Genomic DNA, 21,855 nt, shown 5'->3' on the forward strand with positions numbered 1-21,855 from the left:
ATGTAAGTGCATAAGGTTTCACTTTACTACAATGAAAGCTCTTTGAGATGCTTTATATCTCCCAATATCTAGCACATTATTTGGGACATGGTACTTACTTAACAAATATTGATTGATTGCATCATGCTTAGAAAGTACATATTGTCTTTGATTAACTGACTTCAACAATTTAACTAGTCAATCATGCAACAAAAATGTATTAAGTGCCTACTATATGTCAGGCTAACTAAGAATATTTTAAAAAACCTCCCCTAAAGGGGCTCACATTCTTATGAGAATCACAGCTTATAAATAGTTAAGTACATGCAGGATCTTCAGAATAAATGGCAATTTCATAGGAGAAGGCTGGAGAGATTAGGACTAGATTCCTGTGGAAAGTGAGATTTGATCTGAAGTCTTGAATGAAGGAATGGAGATGAAGGAGAGCATTCCAAGTATGGAGTATGAACTGGTGCAAAAACTTAGAGAGGGGATTGAGTCATAAACATGGGCCAGGGTACTTGTACCATAGAATACATAAAGTGAAGTATAAGTGAAGTTAGAAAAGATAGGAAAGAATCAGGCTATGATGAGATTTAAATGTAATTCAGGGGATTTTACTTTGATCATGAAAGTAATGGGAAGTCACTGAAATTGTTGAGTCAGGTTGGGAAACATGGACAGACCTATCCTGCTTCTTTGGTAGCTGCAGATAGGAATCTGGAGAGACTTTTGGCAATCACCAGGCTATTGCAATAGTACAGATATGAGATATTGAGGAAGTGGAGAGGAGATATATGAGAAATATTGTGAGGTAGAAATGACAGGATTTGGTAACAAATTCAATATGTAAGATAATTGATAACAGAGTCCAAGATGACACTGAAATTGATAATATGGATAACTGGCAGAATGGTGGTATCTTTGACAAGAATAGAAAAAAAAATTTTAAATGGAGGGGCTTGGGGGAAAAGGTTTTGGATGCTTTTGAGTTGAAACTGTGAAATATGCAGGTCCAGATGTCCAAAAGTAATTAGTGATGCAGACTGGAGCTCAGAAAAGTTAATTGGTCTGAATATATAGCTCTGGGAATTATCTGCACAGGCCATTGAAACCGTAAGAGATTAGATAGAGAGAAACAGAGGAGGACCTAGGAAAGGCCTTGTGAAATGCCCATGCACATTGAGAATCAATTGGATCAAGATTCTGTAAAGGAGACAGAGCAGTGGTCAGACAGATAGGAGAAGATTACAAGAGAGAGGAAAGAGTATTCAGGGACAAATACTCCAGAAGGACAAGAAGGAAGATAAATGAGAAAAAGTCATTTGATTTGGCAATTATGAAATCACTGATAACTTTGAAAAGTGTAATTTCCCTTGAATGACAAGGTCAGAAGCCATATAGTAGAGCCGATATAATGTCCCTAATGTAGATGGTTATTTCAAAGAAGTTAGCTGAGAATGGGAGAGATAAAAAGTAGTTATCAGGGATGATAAACTCAAGTAAGGATTTTTTTTAAGGATGAAGTGACATGGATGCCTCTTTTGTAGACAGTATTGAAGGAACTAATAGATGGGGGGTGGGGGGGAGAGTAGAAACAGAGAAAACTGAGGTGAAAGTGGGAGTAGACTGCGAGAGCTGATGTAAGAAATTAGCTTTGGCAAGGAGAAATTCACCTCTTCTTTCTTTGGTGAAAGAGGAGATAGGGTAGGCGCTATCTGAGTGATGTGAGACGAAAAGGGGAGAGGGTGTTAATGAATGGCGTCATTTTTTTTTTCATGAAATAAGATCAGTTGAGGAGTTGAGTAAATGGGATGCCATGAGAAGCCTAAGGAAAACAAGAAGGGTTTAGAGCATAAGTGCTATTAGATAACAAACTTATATAGTAAATCAAAAAAAAAGGCATGGTTTTGCAATTTTCTTTAGCTTTGTTCATCAGCACATGCATAGAAACAAAGGAGTCTAGGATTACAGTGTAGCAAATAATGATGAATTTTACGATAACTGGACAAGAGTAGAGAATAGAGTATAGTTGAATTATATAAGGTACAGAGAAAGACAGAATGATAAAATATGATCAGATAAAGAAATTTAATAGTTCATCGCTATGAAAGTAGGACATTTATGAATGATAAGATCATCTGTGTATAACTGAGATAGAATGGTGGATTAGGTTATGGGAACTGAATAGATTGAGGAACTGGGGAATCTAATTAGTTATTTATAGGTTGGGTATCTGAAGAAACATTAGTTTGTATGTTGAAGTGCCCTGGTGTGAGGACAGGAATTGGGGTAGAAAAAATGTGACCTAGCACTGAACTTATTGAGGAAGAAAGGAGAATGTGCTATAGCAGTGGAGGGGGGGGGGAGATAGTATAAATAGGAGCTGAATAAATAGGAGCTGAATCGAGAAATAAATTTGGCTAATATGACCCTCAAAGAAGAAGTTATACGAGCAGTAAATCTAGGCGTATGAGAAAAAAATGTAGCCAGGGTTGTAAAAGGACTGCCAGGGATTCAGTGTTACCAGGAAGGGGCCAGTATCAGATGGCAAGTGTGAGAAAGGAAAAGGCCTAAGGTGAATAGAAGTTTATTAACTATGAAACAGAGACATTTCAGGAAACACAGCGAAAGGAATAGTACTATCTAGAGAGGGACCCTAGAATACTGGGAACAAGGTATATGAATAAGGGAGTGGTAAACTGGAATAAAGAATGGGGTTTTGTGTTTAAAAAGGCAACAGGCTATAGGAGGAGTCAGAATCATTGGAATAGAAATAAGGGTATAGGAATTAGCTTGCCATTGAAGAATGAGTCTAGGCAGAGTATGAATGGTTGGAGAGAGATCATCTGATAACAGTGCTCTGCATGAGGATCACTCCAAATCCAGAATGCCTAGAAACAATGACATAAAGTATCTTTTACATCCTCCCTGTTACTGGTAGATGGTAAATGTATCCAATTTCACAGCAGGAGAGACAAAAAAAAATATGACCCAGGAAATCAAGAAGGTAGAATTTGAGGATCTGGAGAAGGTCTGGGGTGAAGATGGAAGCCTTTATTAAGTAGTTGCTTTATCTCATTGTTTCTAGGCACTCTGGATACAGAGTGATTCTCATGCAGAGCAATGATATCAGAAAGGTTCTGGAGAAAAGTTGAGTAGGAGGTGATACTCAAACTTTTCCTGGTAGGAAAAGGTAAAGATAAGAGCAAGCTAGGTCTATACAAAGTCACTGTGGTGGGATATAAGAAACTGTTTCTGAGAAATTGTTTCAGGTAGGTTAGTTTAGATGGAATATAATGTATAGGAAGAATAACATGATATTAGTCTGGAAAGACAGGTTGTATCCAGCTTGTGAAATGCTTTAAAAGCCAAACAGAAGAGGAGTATGTCTTGAGTCCCAGATGTGATAGAGGGTTATTGAAGCTTTGGAACAAACCTTTGTCATAAAACTTTATCACTGATCACTATCACCCCACCTCTTTTTTACCTTACACCTATCTTAAGGGGAATTTCTAGGCTTTGATTCAGAAATTTGATTTACCATCTGGGTTTTATGTTTGATTCAATTATCTTTGACTGAATTATCCAAATTGATTTTTAGATCAAGTGCTTTCTCTTATCTGGTGGTTCTCCAAGGGTATTTGGCAGCACCATATCCCCCCTTTCCTCATTTTCTCAGGGTTCTCAGCAGAGAGGAGGGTATAACTCACAGGTTTTAGAGTTAGCACTGCTTCCAAACCTAGCTTTAACTTACTACTCTTCTCCCCTGTGATTTCAAAAGTATTAGGGAAAGAAATTAGAATCTTCTCACAAAGAACCTGAGTACTAGTGATAGCAAAATCATCATGATGTAATGCTAGGAAGGCAATTTATCACCCCTCAGCTTTCAGTCTTCTCTTTCCCACCCCCAGTCATCCATTCTTTTATTAAAATCTATTTGCTTCATTTGTACCTTCTTAAGTTTTACTTCCTGTTGCCATTTCTGCTCTCTTCTTATGTGAGAATTGAATTTTAATGAAATCAAATATAGGTGGATACTCCTGCAAATAAACCTCGATTTTCTCTCCAATATTTCATATTGACATAGATGACATCTGCTGACAAAAGCAGAATTTATGTGCAGTATCCCTCTTAGTTGAACTTGCTTTTTTCGAATAACAGATGGAGCCGTTAGCAGCCTCTCCCATCTCGTAGGCAGCACAGCTTAGTTTTCAGAAGCTGACAGGGCAGCAATATGGTTTTGATGACCTGTGGTCACAAAAGGACCCCTGGATTCCTGCCACACAAGAACCCCTTGCTTACAGATGTCTAAACTTTCCTTTTTTTCCCTTCCAAATCTTACACTATCTAATTTTGGAATACAAAGGCAGTGTTCACAACTGATATGATGATGCACTTGCTGAAATATGAACGTTTGGAGCTTGGACTCCTCTGTATTAGAAAAGAACTCTATTTAATATATATCTACAAAATGGCCTGCTAAATCATATTGCCAAGAAAGCTGAACACTGCAACAGCAGAACTGCATGCTGGTATTTATCTGAATATCTTGCAGTAAAGTGGGGTGCAAGGTGCCAGACACAGGTTTTTATTATATATTTAAAGCAACCAAAGGAGGGTAGGGGTAGGGAAAAGGATATTTAATATCATTTTGCAGAATTCTCTTCATCTACAGTCATATTACTAGTGTTATGGAAAAGAAGTATTGGAGGAAAGATATAAAATGGTCTTAAAATGCTTCATTTCTCAAGAGAAAGAACACTTTCTTTCTGGACCTTCTCACAAATTTCAGTCCAAGTGAGGCATTAGGTCTAGTGCTGTTCATTAAAATAAGTTTATTGCAGTACTTTTGTTTCATTTTATTTATTTTTTTTTAAGAAAGAACTTTCTTGTATCTAGAGTTCTATCTACTGAATTGTCCTTTTATGTATTTTTCCCTGGAGGGTAGACTCATTTTAGGAAAGTTTTCAGTTTTGTATTAAGGTATAATCTTTGTATCTTATTGCATTCTTGTTATAGCTACCTCAGGCTTCTTTGGCAATAAGCCATATTTTATTGTATTTCTCTAGATTTATCTTAATGCTCAATAACTGGAACTCTTTTTCTCACTTTTCTTTAATGTTAGTATTTGGTTGTTATGTTTATTGAAGTGAGGCATAAATATTGGAGAAGAGAATATGGGAAGAGGAGGACTAGAAAAGGGAAAATATCAAAATAACTTACTTTTTCTAGATGAATAAAAGTATTAGACCATAATTCAACCTATGTAGAGTCATTGAAAATATTCTTGATATAACTCCAATAACAATAATTAAATGTATTCCAAATTTAGATTGCATCTAACTTCTTTTATTTCAGGAACTGATTGTAAAAAAGATCTCAAAAATTGGGTCAAAAGACTAAAGGAAAAATTTTGTCAAAGGTGTACAAGTTGCTTTTACTCTGATTTCAAGTTATAATTACCTAAACAGTTTAGTCCTGAAAAATTTTTTGTCAAAAGAATAAATGTTTTCATCTATTTTCTAACCCGCTTTATTAATGTCTCAGAATTATGAAAGGTCCATTCTACATTTACCAACCTTAAACCCCTTTATCTGGTTAGCCAGATGGTATAGTGGATAGAGCACTGGGCCTCTAGTCTGAGAGACCTGAGTTTAAATCCAGCCTCAAACAATTAGTTGATGCATGACCCTGGTCACTTAACCCTGATTGCCTTTTCCTTCATCTATAAAACAAGCCAAAAGGAAAAGGAAAATAACTTCAGTGTTTGCCAAGAAAACTCAAAATAAGGTCATGAAGAGTTGGACACAACTGAAATGAATGAACAAGTACATTTAGATTCCTCTCTTTCTTCCACAGCTATCATTGCTTTACTAAAAAAGCCCCAGATTCAGGGATTGTAAGGAAATGTGGTATAGTGAAAAGGATACCAGACTTAAAATCGGAAATGTAGAGCTCAACCTCTAGTTCTAATATGTTAGATCTCTGTGGGCAAGTTACTTAACTTCATTAAGGTTCAATTTCCTTACCTGTAAAATGGAAATAATGCAAATCTAGATTTTAATCTGGAAAGGATCTTACACCTCTACAAATAAGCAAATTGAGGCCCAGAGAACTACATTGTGACCTTCAGAAAGTCATATGTGTCTTGGGTGTTAAATGACCAATCAGCTAGATTTGGAAATCAGTGCTCCTAATTCTAAATCCAGTACTTTCCACTATAATACTCTAACATTTATAGTATATATATATATCCCCCAGGGTTCTTAATATAATATGTGTAAAGTACTTTGCAAACCTTAAAGGGCTATCCCAGAAACACTTGGTGTTACTGTTATTATTAATTCTTGTTACCCATATTTGATTATGTTCTTTTTTTTAATGGCATGCAGAAAAAAGTGACCTGGGACGAATCATTATCCTGATAATACATCTTAACTGTTTGTGTTCTGGTGACTCTAGCATAGAAGAATAAAATAATATGCTTTCTGTAGATGGATAAAAGTATTAGGCCTTGTCTAGCATATATAGACTCACTGAAAATATCCTTCATACGACTAAAGTATCAAAATTAAATGTATTCCAGATTTATATAGCATCAGATTTCTTTTATTTCAGGAATTGATTTAAAAAAAAAGATTTCAAAACTTGTGTTAAAAGGGTAAAGCCACAAAGATTAAATAAGTTAGAATAAGATACTTTCATCAATTTTGTCCGAGATATGTAGAACACTCTAATTTGTCTTAAACAGATTGGAAAGAATACTTTTGTTCCAAGACCTAGCAATTATAATTTTCTCACATAAAGGATTATTAAACACTGAGATCTTATAGGTGTATTTAGAGGAGGTCGCAAAGTTTTCACCTCTAAAAAGTTCATACAGCTAGGATATTTAGAATGCTTTTTATGAAACCATCAGGTTTTCTCTCAAACTTTACAGGATTTTTATTCTCCATATTTTTCTGCAATGTTTCAGGAATATGCAAATTTCAAAATTGAGTAGTAGAGAGATGAATTTAAATGATAAAAAAAATCTGTTACTTCCAGAGCTAGATTCAAGAAGTGAAGATGATACCTATTAAGAATATAAGTGAATTGTTAGCATAAAAATGTATACTTCCTTAAATCACATTGCCTTTGGGTTTCTTTCTATTGAGTTTTTCCACAAATAATTATCAAAAGTATATAACAGATTTATAGAAATAATTTTAAATTATAGTATGAATGAGTTCTTTTGTGAAGGGAAATATTCCTAATACCAAATTTCAATTAGGAAAGAAAACTATAGTATCTTTATTGAAATTAATGAAATTATTTCCATGGCTAACCCTAATTTTATTGAATTCATTTTTTTAATGCTTAACAGAGAAGAAAATCACGATATTCGGACCTTGACTTTGAAGTAAGTTTGCATGAATTATTTTGTATTTTAAATTATTTAACTATAAAGAAAATATCTAAACTTAACATTCTGTAATTTCCCAATAACATCAAGCAAAACTCCCCCCAAATTTTAAAGATAATTCATACTGTGGAATTGGTAGTGAACAAAATTATCTGATGTTTGAGATATTTTAAGAATATTCTGAAATTATATTTTCCAAAATGAGAGCAGATTTATTGACAAATCAAGATCATTTGAAGATAAAACTTGCTAAAAAAATGAAATGAGTGGTCATAGTGGGAAAGGGGAGGGGAAGGAGGGAGTTGGAGGTCTATTGGAAAGAAGTATTAGTCAAATAATTTATTTCTACCAGACTTTGTCCAGGAAAAGAGAGTCTGACTGATTCTCCACCCTAGCTCCCACTTGCACTAAAAAAAAAAAAGGCTCACATTTATATAACATTTTAAGGTTTGCAAAGGAAGTTATTCATTATTAGGAAGGTAGATAGTGCAAAAGCCAAACTTTCCATATTATAGATGAAAAAACTGAGGTTCAGAGAGGGAAAGTAATTCACCCACTATCCAAAGGCTAATAAAGGTGATAGAACAAAATCTTGAAACAGTCTTCTAACTCCCTTTTCTTCTTGGTACCTTGATTTCTGTTAGTGTACTGTTGAGCTTCACCCACCTTTTCTTTTTTTAATTGATATTTTATTTTTTCAAATACATGTTATGAAATTTTTTCAACATCAATCCATATGTATTTATATACTTTTAAGTTATTAAATTTTCTTCCACCTTCCCTTCCCATCCTCCTTCCCTCAGTGGCAAATAGTCAAGTTACCATTGTACATACATATTTTTGATAAACATATTTACAGATTAGTCATTTTTGGTATGAGGAGTTAGGATTAAGGGAAAGAGATACATAAGAGATAATTTTTATAAAGTGTTCATCAGATTTTGAAGGGTTTTTTTGTTTTGTTTTGTTTTCTTCCTCTGGATGGGGATAACATTGTCCATAGTCAGTCTAATATGGTTTTCCTAGCTCTCTGAACTGCTGAGAGGAGCTGCTTCCATCAAGGTTGATCATCCTACAATGCTATTGTTAGTGTGTACATTGTTCTCTTGGTTCTGCTCCCTTCATTCAGCATCAGATCCTGTAATTCATTCTATGCTTCTGTAGAGTCCAACCATTTATGGTTTCTTATAGAACAATAATATTCCAAAGAATTCATGTACCATAACTTCTTTAGGCATTCCTCAATGGATGGGCATCCCCTCAGTTTCCAATTCTTTGCCACTACAAAAAGAGCTGCTATGAATATTTTGGTATATTTGGAATATTTGTCCCATTTTTTAAGATTTCTTCTGGATATAGACCTAGAATTGGAACTGCTGGGTCAAAGGGAATGAACATTTTTATCACTTTTTGGACATCGCCCCCTTTTTCTAAACTGGCACGCACTCTTCCATATAGTGCTTTTATGGTTTTATCATTGGTACATTCAACAATGTCTTTATTTCCCACAATTTTGTTCTTCCACACATGCCCAGGTTTCCTTTTCCAGAGGTTAACTGATTGCCCAGTAGTGTGCTCTTGTGTTTAAAAAGTAGATTTTCAAAGATATAAACAAAATGAAAAGCATTTTCATTCTCTAATTTGTCCCAAAATTATATTGGCAATGGAATATTGACGTTAGAAATTACTGCCAGCATATTATTTGTTCAGCTTTTTGTTAATTAATGATTTTTAGAATTTTGCATAAATTGTATTTATTCATCTAAAAGGATAAGATTATATCCTATTGACATAATTGAGGATAATCTGTTACAAATTTTTCTAAGCATGTTTGGACTTCTTCAATAATTATAAACCTAATGACAGTTTCCAAACTTCTCAGGGGAGAAAGAAGTTCTTCCAAACAGAGTTAAATGTCTGAATCAAAATGCTTACTTGGATATGAAGTCCTATTTACAAAATACATATGCCTGAGGTTAGATCTACTCGTCGTTTCTGAGAATAACTAGTGGTTGAGCAGAGGTTTGTTGTTTTTTTTAACCTTAAACATTGTCTAAGGAGTTATAGATTTTCTTTTCAGATTAAATGAGACAAAACAGTAATAGAGAATCTGTCACAAATTTGACTAATCCTAGGGTATCTAATCCAACCACTTCATTTTTTACAGATGAAGTAAGTGAAATCCAGAAAGGACAAGGTGGTTTGTATAAGGTCATATAGGTAGCAAATGTCAGCGAAGAGCTGTTACACAGGGATAGGGACTGAACCTGTGATTTCATTTATATAGCAGTCTCAGAGTTGAGGAAACAAACTCTCCCAATATAGGTTGTAATCTTCTTAGCGACACCAAGCCTTAGAGAGTTGAAGCTATGTATAGCACTGAGAGGTTAACTTACTTCCCCAGGGTCACATAACAAATATAAATCAGAGATAGGACTTGAAGTTAGGTCTTCCTGACTTTGAGGTCAGTTCTTTAACACTGATGCATTGAAAAATGATATGATATAATTTATATATGCCCCTAGAAATGGGTGGCAAACTGAATTTTTAGCATAAAACAACAGAGTATAGTTTCAAATAAAAAAAATTAAGAATGCTTCATTTTTATAAATACTCTTGTTCATTTTCAGTAGTGAATATTTCCAAAAAGAACAAGAACCACATTTTTTAATGTCATATTATCCATTCTTCTTTATCCAAAAGTAGAGAAGATAAGGAAAGTGGCAAATTAATCAAGCATTTATTAAGCACCTACTCTGTGTGCGGCATTTAATAACTAAACTAATTATAAAAATCAAATTACTATGCAACCAACCTAAATTATATAATTGTAAAGCATTTTTAAAAGACTCTTGAATCACGCTGTGGCATTCAAGGCACCAGGAATTCCATTCTCTTTTAGAATGTTTACTATGGCAACTGGTACCAAGACACCAGTAAACTGATGCTTCATCCCATGCCTCTGCACAATATTTTTACATGCTAATTTATGAATGCAAATCATCCTATCATCAATACATTTGTAGTTAGTTGACCAACATTATGCATCAGAAACCAGGACACTTTGTTCAGCTGTATAATTGTTGGGTTTGTTATATGATTGCTATATTGTGTTGAGATTCTGGAAAACCTAAATAGTGCTACTTGTGTGCTTCAGGGAAAGAGCTAGTTTTCCTTTCGTAAACAGTTGGGTGTTACATAATCCAGCCTCATCTGTAAATTGCATTTATCAGAGAATGTAACACTAATTAGGGAGTATGGGCTTTGTTTTATATTCAGGAACTATTAATTGCCAAGTCTAAAACAAGATATATATGTATATATTTTTTTATTATCACCATGTGAAATTTGGGACCTTTCTAAATGACCATTCACAAGATGCATACAATGTGTTCCCTCTCCTTCTAACACAGATTACTTGTGTTTGCTTGCCTCAAGCTCCTTGACACCCACACAAAACCTTCCTGTGCCCACCCCCTGACTTCTATGTGATCCCATTCAGACAGTTCTAATTAGAAGAGCTTGCTTTGCCTCTGGTTCTCTTGAATGTATCCCCCTCCATACCTCTCCAGTTTATACCAAATATAATAATAATTTCCAGTCATCTGTGGTATCCAAAAAACCTTTTTATGGGAGTTTACCTTAATGTAATGTATTAACTAAAGTTCTCTCACACAAATCAATGTCCTTTAAGATAGTCTTATATGACTGGGATAAATAGAGCAAATGTGGAAGGAACTGTTATACCCTCTTGTCCATGCATAAGCTCCATAAATGTGTTCAGACCTAATTGGTTTTTTCCTGAGTTTCCTTTAATCAATACTCCTCCTGCAACTGGTAAACAAGCCGGTTGCCCACATCAAGAGCACAAAGAGAAAGAAACAAAGGGAAAAAATCCATTTTGAATTCTGACTGTTAAACCAATGTTGACTAACTGGTTTCAGTATCAAAATTCTACTAGTAGCTTTCTCCCCAAATTGACTGACCCTGTAGCTCTTGGGAACCCCCCCCAAAATTGAAGAATTCAATCACTTCATCTAATAAGTCCTGGTAAGCCAGCCATTTTATCTATTTCTACCTTCTCCATATTCATGCAGTACTACAGGAATATATGATTTTATCACTGTAGTAAAATGAAATAATATCACTTGAAGATCATATGAAATACCATATATAAAATTATTTGTAAAACCTAGAACACTATACATGTTAACTATTATAATTATCACTATTATTAACTTCAAGATATTGTGACAATATAGTTATATTGTAATCACATTATAATTCTGCATAATTATAATGTGATTATATTATATATCATAGAACAATATAGTATGTAATATAATAGCTAGTAGTAATAGCATAGGCTTTTAACTTGAGATCAGTGACTATATATTTTAAATATCTTGATAATTGTATTTCAATATAATTGCTTTCCTCTGTAACTTTATACACTTAAAAAACATTATTCTGAGTTCATTGACTTCACTAAGCCACCAAAGTAGTCTGTGACTCAAAAAAGATTAAGAAGTATTGAAGAGGGCTTTAAGTTTTGCAAACCACTTAAATATGTGATGTCATTTGATCCTCACAACATTCATATAAGGTAAGTAGCATTACTATCCTCACTTTGCTGATTTTGAAAGAGAGATACAAAGAGGCCAAGTTATTTATTTGCCCAGGGTCCTAGAGATGGATAGAAAAGCAACCACAGGGGCAGCTAGGTGGCATAGTGGATAGAACACCAGCCCTGGAGTCAGGAGTACCTGAGTTCAAATCCAGCCTCAGACAATTAATAATCACCTGTGTGGCCTTGGGTGTGTCATTTAACCCCATTGCCTTGCAAAACAAAACAAAACCAAAACTAACTACAACAGAACCAAGAAAACCTAAGTTCAAATCCTGCCTCCCAGTATATACTCTGGAAAATTACTTCTCCCAGAATTCTAAGCAACTTTCTAGTACTGTAAAGTGGAAAAGAAAGTTCCAGTTGCATTTGTAGAGGGTGTTTATTCATTCAAGAGTTCCCTTTATCCATTCTGCCCCTATGTTGTTAATGGGCATAACATTCTCCAGTGTAAGCGGCAAACCCCTGACCCCCAAGTTCTTGGAAGACAGTCTTTGTAGTTAAAAAATAATTCATCCCTTGATAACCGCCCAATTGTAATAAGCATCTAAGAACCAATCTCTAGACTAATCCTCAATGACAGGAACATAGCATACTCTTGAATCCATAAATGAAGTCTTATCAGATCCCTAATACCTATTACAGCTTGAATTTTGCTATGCTACCTTTGAGAGCCAACTATCATCATCTCAACGTCACAATGAAGCAACAGGCAAAAGCTTCAGGGCCCTCTCCATATTACTGAGCTAAGACAATTTTATACCTGTAACAACAAACAGTTGCAGTATGTGATGATAAAAAAGATAAGATAGGCAGCTTATTAAATTTCTTTAGATCCTTCATCAGTTTTCTTTTATGCTTTGAAATTGCAATTTGGAGAGAGAAAAATAACCACCAGCAAATTATGCAACTTTCCACTTCCATAGAATCAGTCTCAGTTCTAAATGTGGATTGAACGTAAGGGAAGCTGCATCCCAAAATTAACCCCCCACTCCTTTCAGACTACCTTAGTTTAAGTTATGACATCCAAAACAGAGTTTACAATAACCTATGAAAATTATAACTCAATGTAAAATAGTCAAGAAGAGAAGAAATAATCAGTCTTGTATCCCTGAGGAGTGAAGGTAGGGAAATAAGTATTTGTTAAATGTCTAGACACTTTGATATTATTCTCATTTTGATACTAATAATAATCCTGGGAGGTGAGTATTATCATTCCTATTTTTACAGAAGAAGAAACTAAGTCAAACAGAAGTTAAATGACTTGCCCAGAGTCACACAGTTGGCAAGTGTCTGAGGTCAGGTTTGAACTCAGGTCTTTCTGACTTCAGATCTAGTACCTAGCTTTATGAATAATAAAATGGCAAGACTGGAGGAAGTGATTTCCTGAAGTTGTTGAATTATTTCCAACCCTTCACAGGCAGGTTGCTCTCTTTTTGCATTTCTAGGGACACAGATTCCAAAATTCTTAGTAACAATGTCCAGTACATCACAGTCTTGAAACAAAAATCCTCCTCTTCTGAAGACAAGATTGTTGGGAGCCTTGGCTATCCAGAACCCTCAAAAGTTAACAGTGGAAAAAATCTCTTGAATATCAAGGAACTGAGGTTTGCACCATGACAGTCTCAGGCCCTGTACCAGAAAATTAGATGAAAGATACAGAACCATATTAGAGACAGGCCAAGAAAGTGGTACAGCTGAGGGAAGAGACAGACTATGAAGGAGAACCAAAGTCCTTTTAATCTGAGTCCCTAGGCTTTCTCAATAGACTCGGAGGACAATATGTGTCACAGTATTATATAGAAATTGTTGTCTAAAATGATCAAAAAGAATTAAGTTCAGTATGCTCTATTTAGCAAAATGCAATTAGGTGGCACAGCAGATACAGTGCTGTATTATCTTCCTGAGTTCAAATCTAGCCTCAGACACTGCCTAGCTATGTGATCTGACAAGTCAATAAGCTTTTTATTTCAATTTCCCCCATCTGTAAAATGAACTGGAGAAGGAAATGGAAGATCCCTCTAGGATCTTTGCCAAGAAAATCCAAAGACTCAAACACAACTGAATAATAGAACAAGTTTATTTGAAATTTCAGCAACAAATACTGTACTTAAAAAGGAAGGGAAGTGTATGGTTCATTCATGCCTTCTATCAAAATTGTTCAAGTAATACTTTGTCATTTAAAAGTCATTAGTTAGAGCAGCTGGGTGGATAGAGCACCAGCCCTGGAGTTAGGAGGACCTGAGTTCAAATATGGTCTCAGAAAATAAATAATTACGTAACTGTGTGACCTTGGGCAAGTCTCTTAACCCTGTTACCTTAAATAATATTTTTTTTTAAAAAATCATTGGTTATCTAGAAATTTTTATTTATGTGAAACATAATGATCCCAGACAATGCCAAATCCATGAGCCATTACAATCCTTTAAAAGTTCCCCTTCCTTTGTGAGAATTAAGCTCTATGTTCTACAGCATTTAGAGCTGGAAGGGACTTTAGAGAACATTTGTCAAATCCCCTCATTTCACAGATGCTGCTGCTTTTAGAAGCAGAAAATCTGGATTCAAAGCCTACATCTACCACTATCTGTGTGATTTTAGGCAAGTAACAACTTCTCTGGACCTGTTCGCTCATTTATAAAATTATGGGATTCAGTCTCTAAATCTGTGATCCTTTATCACTCAAAAGGAAAGAAAATCATAGGTCATATAAACATTTAGAAATTGAGCTGGGATTCAAACTTGACTTTTCTAACACTGAATTCAATGTCCTCACCTCTATATCACAACTGATTACCTTGCTTTAAGTTAGTCAAGTAGCTTTATAAATATATACCCCCCTCAATTGCTTAACCCTGCAAAAATTAAGCCCTTCTCCACCTAACTTTTAAGACATGCACTGAGGTGAAGAAAGTCAATATTAAATATAGACTCCCTTTTCAAAAATGTTGACTCACCCTGGGTTAGTAATAAAGCTGATTTAAAATATTTCCTGCTGCCAAACACAGAACAAGTGAAGATCAGCTGCTTGCTTTCCTCACCCAATAACTTCCCAACTGTAAAACTCAAAAATCTGCCCTCCAAACATGTCTTCCTTCTGAACCAAAAACTGATTTTAAAAAAAACTGCTTATTTGAGTCCAAAGATTTGTGAGACTTGTCCAAAGTATATCAGTCTCAAAAGGGCATCATTTGTCTCTAATACTGGGACTTTCCAGTTTGTCGTTAGTATAAAACTTTCTGTAGTTTGTCTCAAAGCACTTCTACCTTGGAAAACAAAAGATATCAAATGATCATATAAATGTTAACATGAGTAGGAAACAGCTGTGCCACAGATCTGATGGCAAATCTTCTTTACCTTCTGGTAAAGATGTTTGGCAATGTGGACCTGAACAATAGGGATCTTACAAATCCAAATAATCTTACATTATTTGACTTGACTACTAAACCTAATACTGGAGGATGCTGAACTTCAAGGTCTAGCTATCTTTCATGACTTAAGTAGGGAAGAAATGTTTAGGAGGCTCTAATGTTATTATTTATTTTAAATCACACAATTTTAGAAATATTTTTAATTGCACAACTTTGGAAATAGTAGGAATAACTTTTCTACACTAGCCACTTCTTTCTGTCAGTCAGCATTTATAAACTACTTTCTATAGGTTGGACATTGTGCTTAGTTCTTAGAATGCAAAGAAAAGCAAAAAACAAAACCCAGCTCTCAAGGAGCTCACAATTTGACAGAACAGACAACATGAAAACAAATATGTATTTAAATGATATAAACTAGATAAATTGACAACAAAGAGAAGTCATTAACATTAAGTGAGCTTCTGGGAAGTTAGCTGGAATTTGAAGGAAGCCAGGAAGGACAAGATATAGAGAAGGAAAAGGAGAGAATCCAGGCATAAGAGATAGTAAAAATGCTCAAATTCAGGAAATAGAATTTGTGAAAAGAAAAATAAGGAAGCCAATGTCACTGGGTCATGGTGTATACACAGAGAGGCTAAAAGTATGAGAAGACTGGAAGGGTAGGTGGGGCCAGATTATGAAGGGTTTTAAATACCAAACAGAAGATTTTGCTTTTGATTCTGGAGATAGGGAGCAACTGGAGTTTATAAAATAGCAGGGTGATATAGTCAAACCTGAGTTTTAAAAGATAGTTCTGAAAACTTAAGTAGAATGGTATGAATTCAAAAATGTTGAGAAGGGGGAGGGAGAGGTAAATAATATTCTTCAACCCTAACTCTAGTGCCAATAAAGAACTAAAATAACCAGAAAAGCAGACGAGTGATAAGGAAAATACAAATGAGAACTTGTAATTAGATTGAGAAAAATCATCCAAAGCATGAGTAATGCAAATAAATAAATAGCAAAGGGAAACCCTTGCTGTTTGTGAAACCTATAATCAGTATAGCCAAAACTGGAATAAAATCTCTTTTATCAAGGATGCTGCCTAGCTAGAAGCTCTCTCTGACATGATCATCCATGCCTACAGGCTCAAATAGTCATTTTTAACCAAAGGGAACCATAGTCTTTATGACAGGATTAGAAGACTTCACTTGAACACAATGTCATGGATCTGTAATGCAAACAACTTTAGAAATCATCAGATCAAATTCTCTAATATTATAAATGAGGATAATGAAGTTTAAGGATATTAAATAATTCACCTAAAATCCCAAAGGTAGTAAGAGACAGAACTGGGATTTGAACCTTCATAATGTAATTCATACATACATACATGTAAATGTGGTGAAACAAGCTACCGTGGAAGAATGGTCCAATGTGCTGGTAGGATTGAGTGGTCTTAAAGACAATTCTCCAAATTACTTTAACTGACAAGAATTTGTGTTATCCTTTTAAAAAAAAATCATCTAGGGGGCAGCTAGGTGGCAAAGTAGATAGAGCACTGGCACTGGAGTCAGGAGTACCTGAGTTCAAATCCAGCCTCAGACACTTAATAATTACCTAGCTGTGTGGCCTTGGGTAAGCCACTTAACCCCACTGCCTTGCAAAGGAAAAAACCTAAAAGAAAATTATCTATCCCTTGCAACATCACTCCTTCCCATTTAGCAAATAAAAAAGTAAAACACAGAGAAAGCTCTTAATACATACCTCCATAGTCCTGAAAATCAAATTCCCACACTGTGTCCAAACAAAGTAAGTCTCTTTCTCCATTTTACATTCATCACCACTCTGTCAGAACATATGACAGGTTTCATCTTCTTTCTTTTGTACTCATAGTTTATCATTGCTCAACAAGCATTTAAGAGTCTAGGTGCTGAGTGTCCAAAGAGAAAAAAAGAAAAGAAAACAGTCCTTGACCTGAAGGATCATTAAATTGAGGGAGAACAACATATAAAAGGATGATAAATATGTTGATGAAAAATCTGAGCAAGTGAGAATGGGAGGGGAATAGCACACTATCTGAAGTATTCAGAAAAGACGTCCTAAAGGAGATGGCACATGAGTCTAGCCTTCCATGAGGCTAGAAAATTCTAAAAAGCAGAGGTAAATAGGGAGTGATTTCTAGAAAGGAGAGACAGACAGCTTATGTATGCAAAGGGGAAAAATGCCAAGTTTGGAAAATGAGATAGGCCAGTTTGGCTGGAAAATAAAATAGAATGAATGATACTCAATAAACTCACAAAGATAAGCAGGAGCCACAATATGAAAGATTTAAAAATGTCTATCGAAGGAGTTTGTATGTTATACTGGAAGCAATAAAGAGACCCTGAAGATTATCATACAGGAGAATGGCATAGTTGATTTCATGCTCTAGCAAAAATCTTTAGACAGTTATATAGAAAACATATAGAGAGGGATGATATAGAAAGGAGACTATCCAATTAAGAGGCTGGTGTGATTGATTTTACTGACAAAAGACAGTGAGGGCCTAAACTAAGGGTTGCTATGTGAGTGTTTCCCTGATTAGAATACAAGCTTTGCAAAGGCTGGAACTATTTTTGCCTTTCCTCTGAATTCCCAGTTTTTAGGACTGTGCCATATGTATATATGTGTGTGTATATATGTGTGTGTGTGTGTGTGTGTGTGTGTATATATATATATATATATATATATATATATATATATATATATATATATATGGGGCTCTGAAGAAGCCAGTGATTCCTTGATGGCTAGACTTCTTAATAAGTAATTGCTTCCAGGTTTGATATCCAGATTGTTCCATAGCATCTAATAATAATTTAACTAAAACCATTAACAATTCATAACAGCATTCAATTAACATAACATTCAATAATTTTAACAAAGCATTTCAGTTGTGTTTTATTTTCAAAAAGCTTAGCAGTCATTTTAATATTATTTTGTGACCATGCATACAGAAGAACTCTGTTATCAAAGTGCTTTCTGAAATTTGTTGATGAGTTTCTCACATGAATCTCACTCCTGTAAGCACTTATTTGTGCAATTCAGGTATAGTCTCCATTCAATCAAAATGTGATTGGAAATCTTCCAAGGATCTTTTTTTCCGAGAATAGAATTCAGGCTAAGTTTGTTCCTCATTGATGCTGAAATAGCTTTGCTCCCACTAAAGTACTCCACCAACTGATCAGATCAAGAAAATAGAAGAAAATGAATAGACAAATAAGTTCAAAAGGTCAGACAAAGAGATTGAGATGTGTCAAAGCAGAGCAGTATCAAAGGGGCAGAAATCAAAAGTGAAGGACTTAAAATTGCAAGAACATAAGGTTAGGATACCAACTCAATACAAAGCAAATGAAGAGAGGAATAAATGTGGAAAAGAAGAGCTGTTCTGGTGAGAAAAAAAAAAAAAAAACCTTGATTAACAGAGATTGAAAATCAGGGAAAATAAAAAGAAACGGGAGAAAAGAAATTAATAAAGGTCCATAGGGGTGGTGGTGGCAGGGAGGAAGCTCTGTTGGTTACAGATAATAAAAAAGCAGTGCTGTCTATCTAGTCAGTCATGAACCTGGCAAAATATCAATAAAACCTGGCTTCAAATACTCCTTTAGATATGTACTGGGTGAACCTGGGCAAATCCCTTAGCCATTTTCCTCACGCAGCTAAATACCTGAGATTATAAATTGAAGAGCAAGTGTTGATATGCATTGGAGGAGCATGTCTTCATAGAAAATTGAAATTACAGCTTTGATCCTCATTATCCCCCCCCTTGAAAAAATTCAAAAAGTGAAAAATGATCTTTTATATCACCGATATTTGTAATATAAAGGTAGAAGCAGCCTCAGAGACAGTGTCACTTTACAGATGAGAAAACTGAAGTCCAGATGAAGGGAATTTGATTTTATTGGAAGAGGTAATCCTAGAAAATGTAATCCTGCTACACAATATGGTAGATATTTTTTCTCTTGTTTTGGGCTTAGACCTGTGTTTCCATTGATGTATGAAAATTCTGTCTACTGATAGCAAAAAATCCATCAGTATGTTACAATCCTAGAGTTGCCTGGGGGGAAGGAAAGGTTAAATTACTTGCCCAGGGTCAGACAATATAATGATGAGGATGATAGCATTTGTATCAAAATATTTCTAGAAATAGCATCTCATTATAGCTATATATCAAATCTAGGAGGTAGGAGCTAATATTATTCCTGAAAAAAAGAAGTAAGTGATTTGCTCAGGGTCACATAACTAGTAAGTGTCTAGGGCAGGATTTGAACCCATGTCTTCCTGATTCCAAGGCTGCACCATACTGTCTCATTTTATTAACACTAGTTATTTTTTGAAATCTATTAGGAAAATGTCACAATGGGATGTTTGTTCTGCCCCAATTGAAAAAAGAATGTAAATTGGTAGTCTTTAACTCAAATTCATATTGTTGTTCTTGAGTTAAAGCCAAGATTCTACAAGCCAAATTATTTTAAAACTTCTAACATCTATTCTCATTTTGTTTATTAAATTTGCACTTGGCACTAAAAATAACATTATTTTTTTTAAAAATGCTTCCTTCCTTACCTAAACAGGATATACTATATAATATTTGCCAACAAAGGTCTTGTTGTCTTTTAAAATATTCATTATTACTTACAGCAAATTCTCCTTCTCATAAATCTTTACATCTATCACTAGTCAAATTATATTTCACAAAATCCTACCATGCTGTTTCTGTAATGCTCTCCTCAAATGACATGAAGTTAATTGCTTGCTATGTTTCATCCCATTATAATGGATAATGCTATCACTTTCCTGTTCTCAACTATCTTATTTGTCATCAATGAATATCTGGAGCTAAGAATATCAAAGGTTGAGATTATTTGGGTATTATCTGATTTTTAAATGACAACATCCCTCACATACAACACATAAAAGACTGGCGTAAATCCAAGTTTACTGTGTATAAAAGATGTGAATCAGTGCTGAGTAGGGGAAATAATTCCTTCATGTTATGAAATTAAAATTTGAATTCTCATAGTCCATTTTCATTCTTGTTGCTTAAGAAGTCAAAACTTGTTCCATGAATGTCTATGGGGAATAAAAGTAGATACTATGGACCTTGGACAAAAATATATCAGTTTAACATTTTCAGAACCTGACCTTATTGGTGAGGTATTAAATTAGCTATTTAGTTCTGGACCAAGTGTTCTCATGGTATTTGAGTTCAGTATACGAACTCACTGGTACAGCACATGTATGCAAATAAGTTATTTTAAATACCTCTGACTCAATACTGATTATGTGATCTTGGGTCGGCCCCTTATCCTCTCGAGTGATTGAGATGACTATGAGGTTATTCTTCATTGACAGATTTTCCTCATTAGAAGTTCCTTAAATCATAGTTTCAGTTTCTATCCCTACTTTACCTTAGCCAGATGAAGTAATCAAAGAGCTAGGACTAAACATGTCATAATATAAAATGTCTTTTTCATCAATTTCTAATTTTTAAAAGTCAATTATTTTATTTGAATTCTGACTCCCATCCCCAACAGTTGGGGATGACTTTTTCCTGGTTAGCATTTATAAATCACCTCCTGCAAATTCATAGCATTGCCTATAAAACACTTTTCTTACTATTATTTTGTTAACACTGCATTCTCAAAAAGTTTCAATGTGCAAGAGATTCCTTTAAATAATTTAAGACATATATATATATACATATATACATATATGTATATATATATATGTATATATATATATATATATATATATATATATATATATTTGTGGGGTGTAAAAGTCCATAGCAATGATCCTTATCAGTTTAGGAAGCACCATCATGTGAAAAATCCCTCCATGGTTACATATACATATAAAAACTTATCAGTAATTTAAAGTCTTAGAAAGTTAGTTAAGTGATTTTCCCATGATGACACTAATTTGTGTTAGAGTCAGAACTTGAACACAAGTCTTCCTTGTTTCATGTAAATCTTCTATTCATTATTTCACAACCCTCGGAATATCACTTAAAACATTTTGTAACATGCTATAGAAGTCATTATATTATTAATAGCATTAAATTTGAAGGTGGAATAATGAGTTGATGGGATAATATGAAGATATAGTGTGGGGAGGCTCTTGCATTTTTAGAAACTACTAAATTTCACATTTTATTCCATGAACTCTGGTTACTTTTTCAAGTAACTTAACATTCAGTTAATAAGCATCTCTTAATCCTTTACTTGGTACCAGTCTATAATAAGCACTACAGATTGAATTACAAGCAGAAGAAAAGATAGTCCCTGCCCTTGAGAAGATTTCATTTTAATAGGGGAATACAATACATGAGTAATCTGAAAAGCAGGTGACAGGAAGAGGGGAGAACCGAGGAAGGCACCTGTCTGGAGTGCAGCATATCAAAGTAGATAATGCAGAAGTTCAAGCAATGGCATGAATTCAAGACTGAC

At 34.6% G+C, this 21,855-nt stretch overlaps 1 protein-coding gene and 1 long non-coding RNA gene across 8 annotated transcripts in view; one reads left to right on the forward strand and one right to left on the reverse strand.

Moving 5' to 3' along the window:
- Positions 1-21,855, forward strand: part of ADGRB3 (adhesion G protein-coupled receptor B3) — a 909,716-nt gene that overhangs the window by 879,577 nt on the left and 8,284 nt on the right. For all 3 annotated transcript variants that reach the window (XM_074237293.1, XM_074237296.1, XM_074237295.1), the window contains one exon: positions 7,349-7,384. In XM_074237293.1, coding sequence (XP_074093394.1) covers positions 7,349-7,384 — 36 coding nt within the window. The remainder of the gene's footprint in view (positions 1-7,348; positions 7,385-21,855) is intronic.
- The window catches only part of LOC141523801 (uncharacterized), a 97,178-nt gene that overhangs the window by 40,889 nt on the left and 34,434 nt on the right, over positions 1-21,855 (reverse strand). For 4 of the 5 annotated variants that reach the window (XR_012478599.1, XR_012478600.1, XR_012478596.1 and 1 more), the window contains one exon: positions 17,129-17,294. The exons of the other annotated variant lie outside the window; for it this stretch is intronic. This is a non-coding gene — a long non-coding RNA (uncharacterized LOC141523801). The remainder of the gene's footprint in view (positions 1-17,128; positions 17,295-21,855) is intronic. 5 annotated transcript variants of the gene reach the window in all.

This window comes from Macrotis lagotis, chromosome 5 (genome assembly GCF_037893015.1).
Source record: "Macrotis lagotis isolate mMagLag1 chromosome 5, bilby.v1.9.chrom.fasta, whole genome shotgun sequence".
In the NCBI taxonomy this organism is placed as follows: domain Eukaryota; kingdom Metazoa; phylum Chordata; class Mammalia; order Peramelemorphia; family Peramelidae; genus Macrotis; species Macrotis lagotis.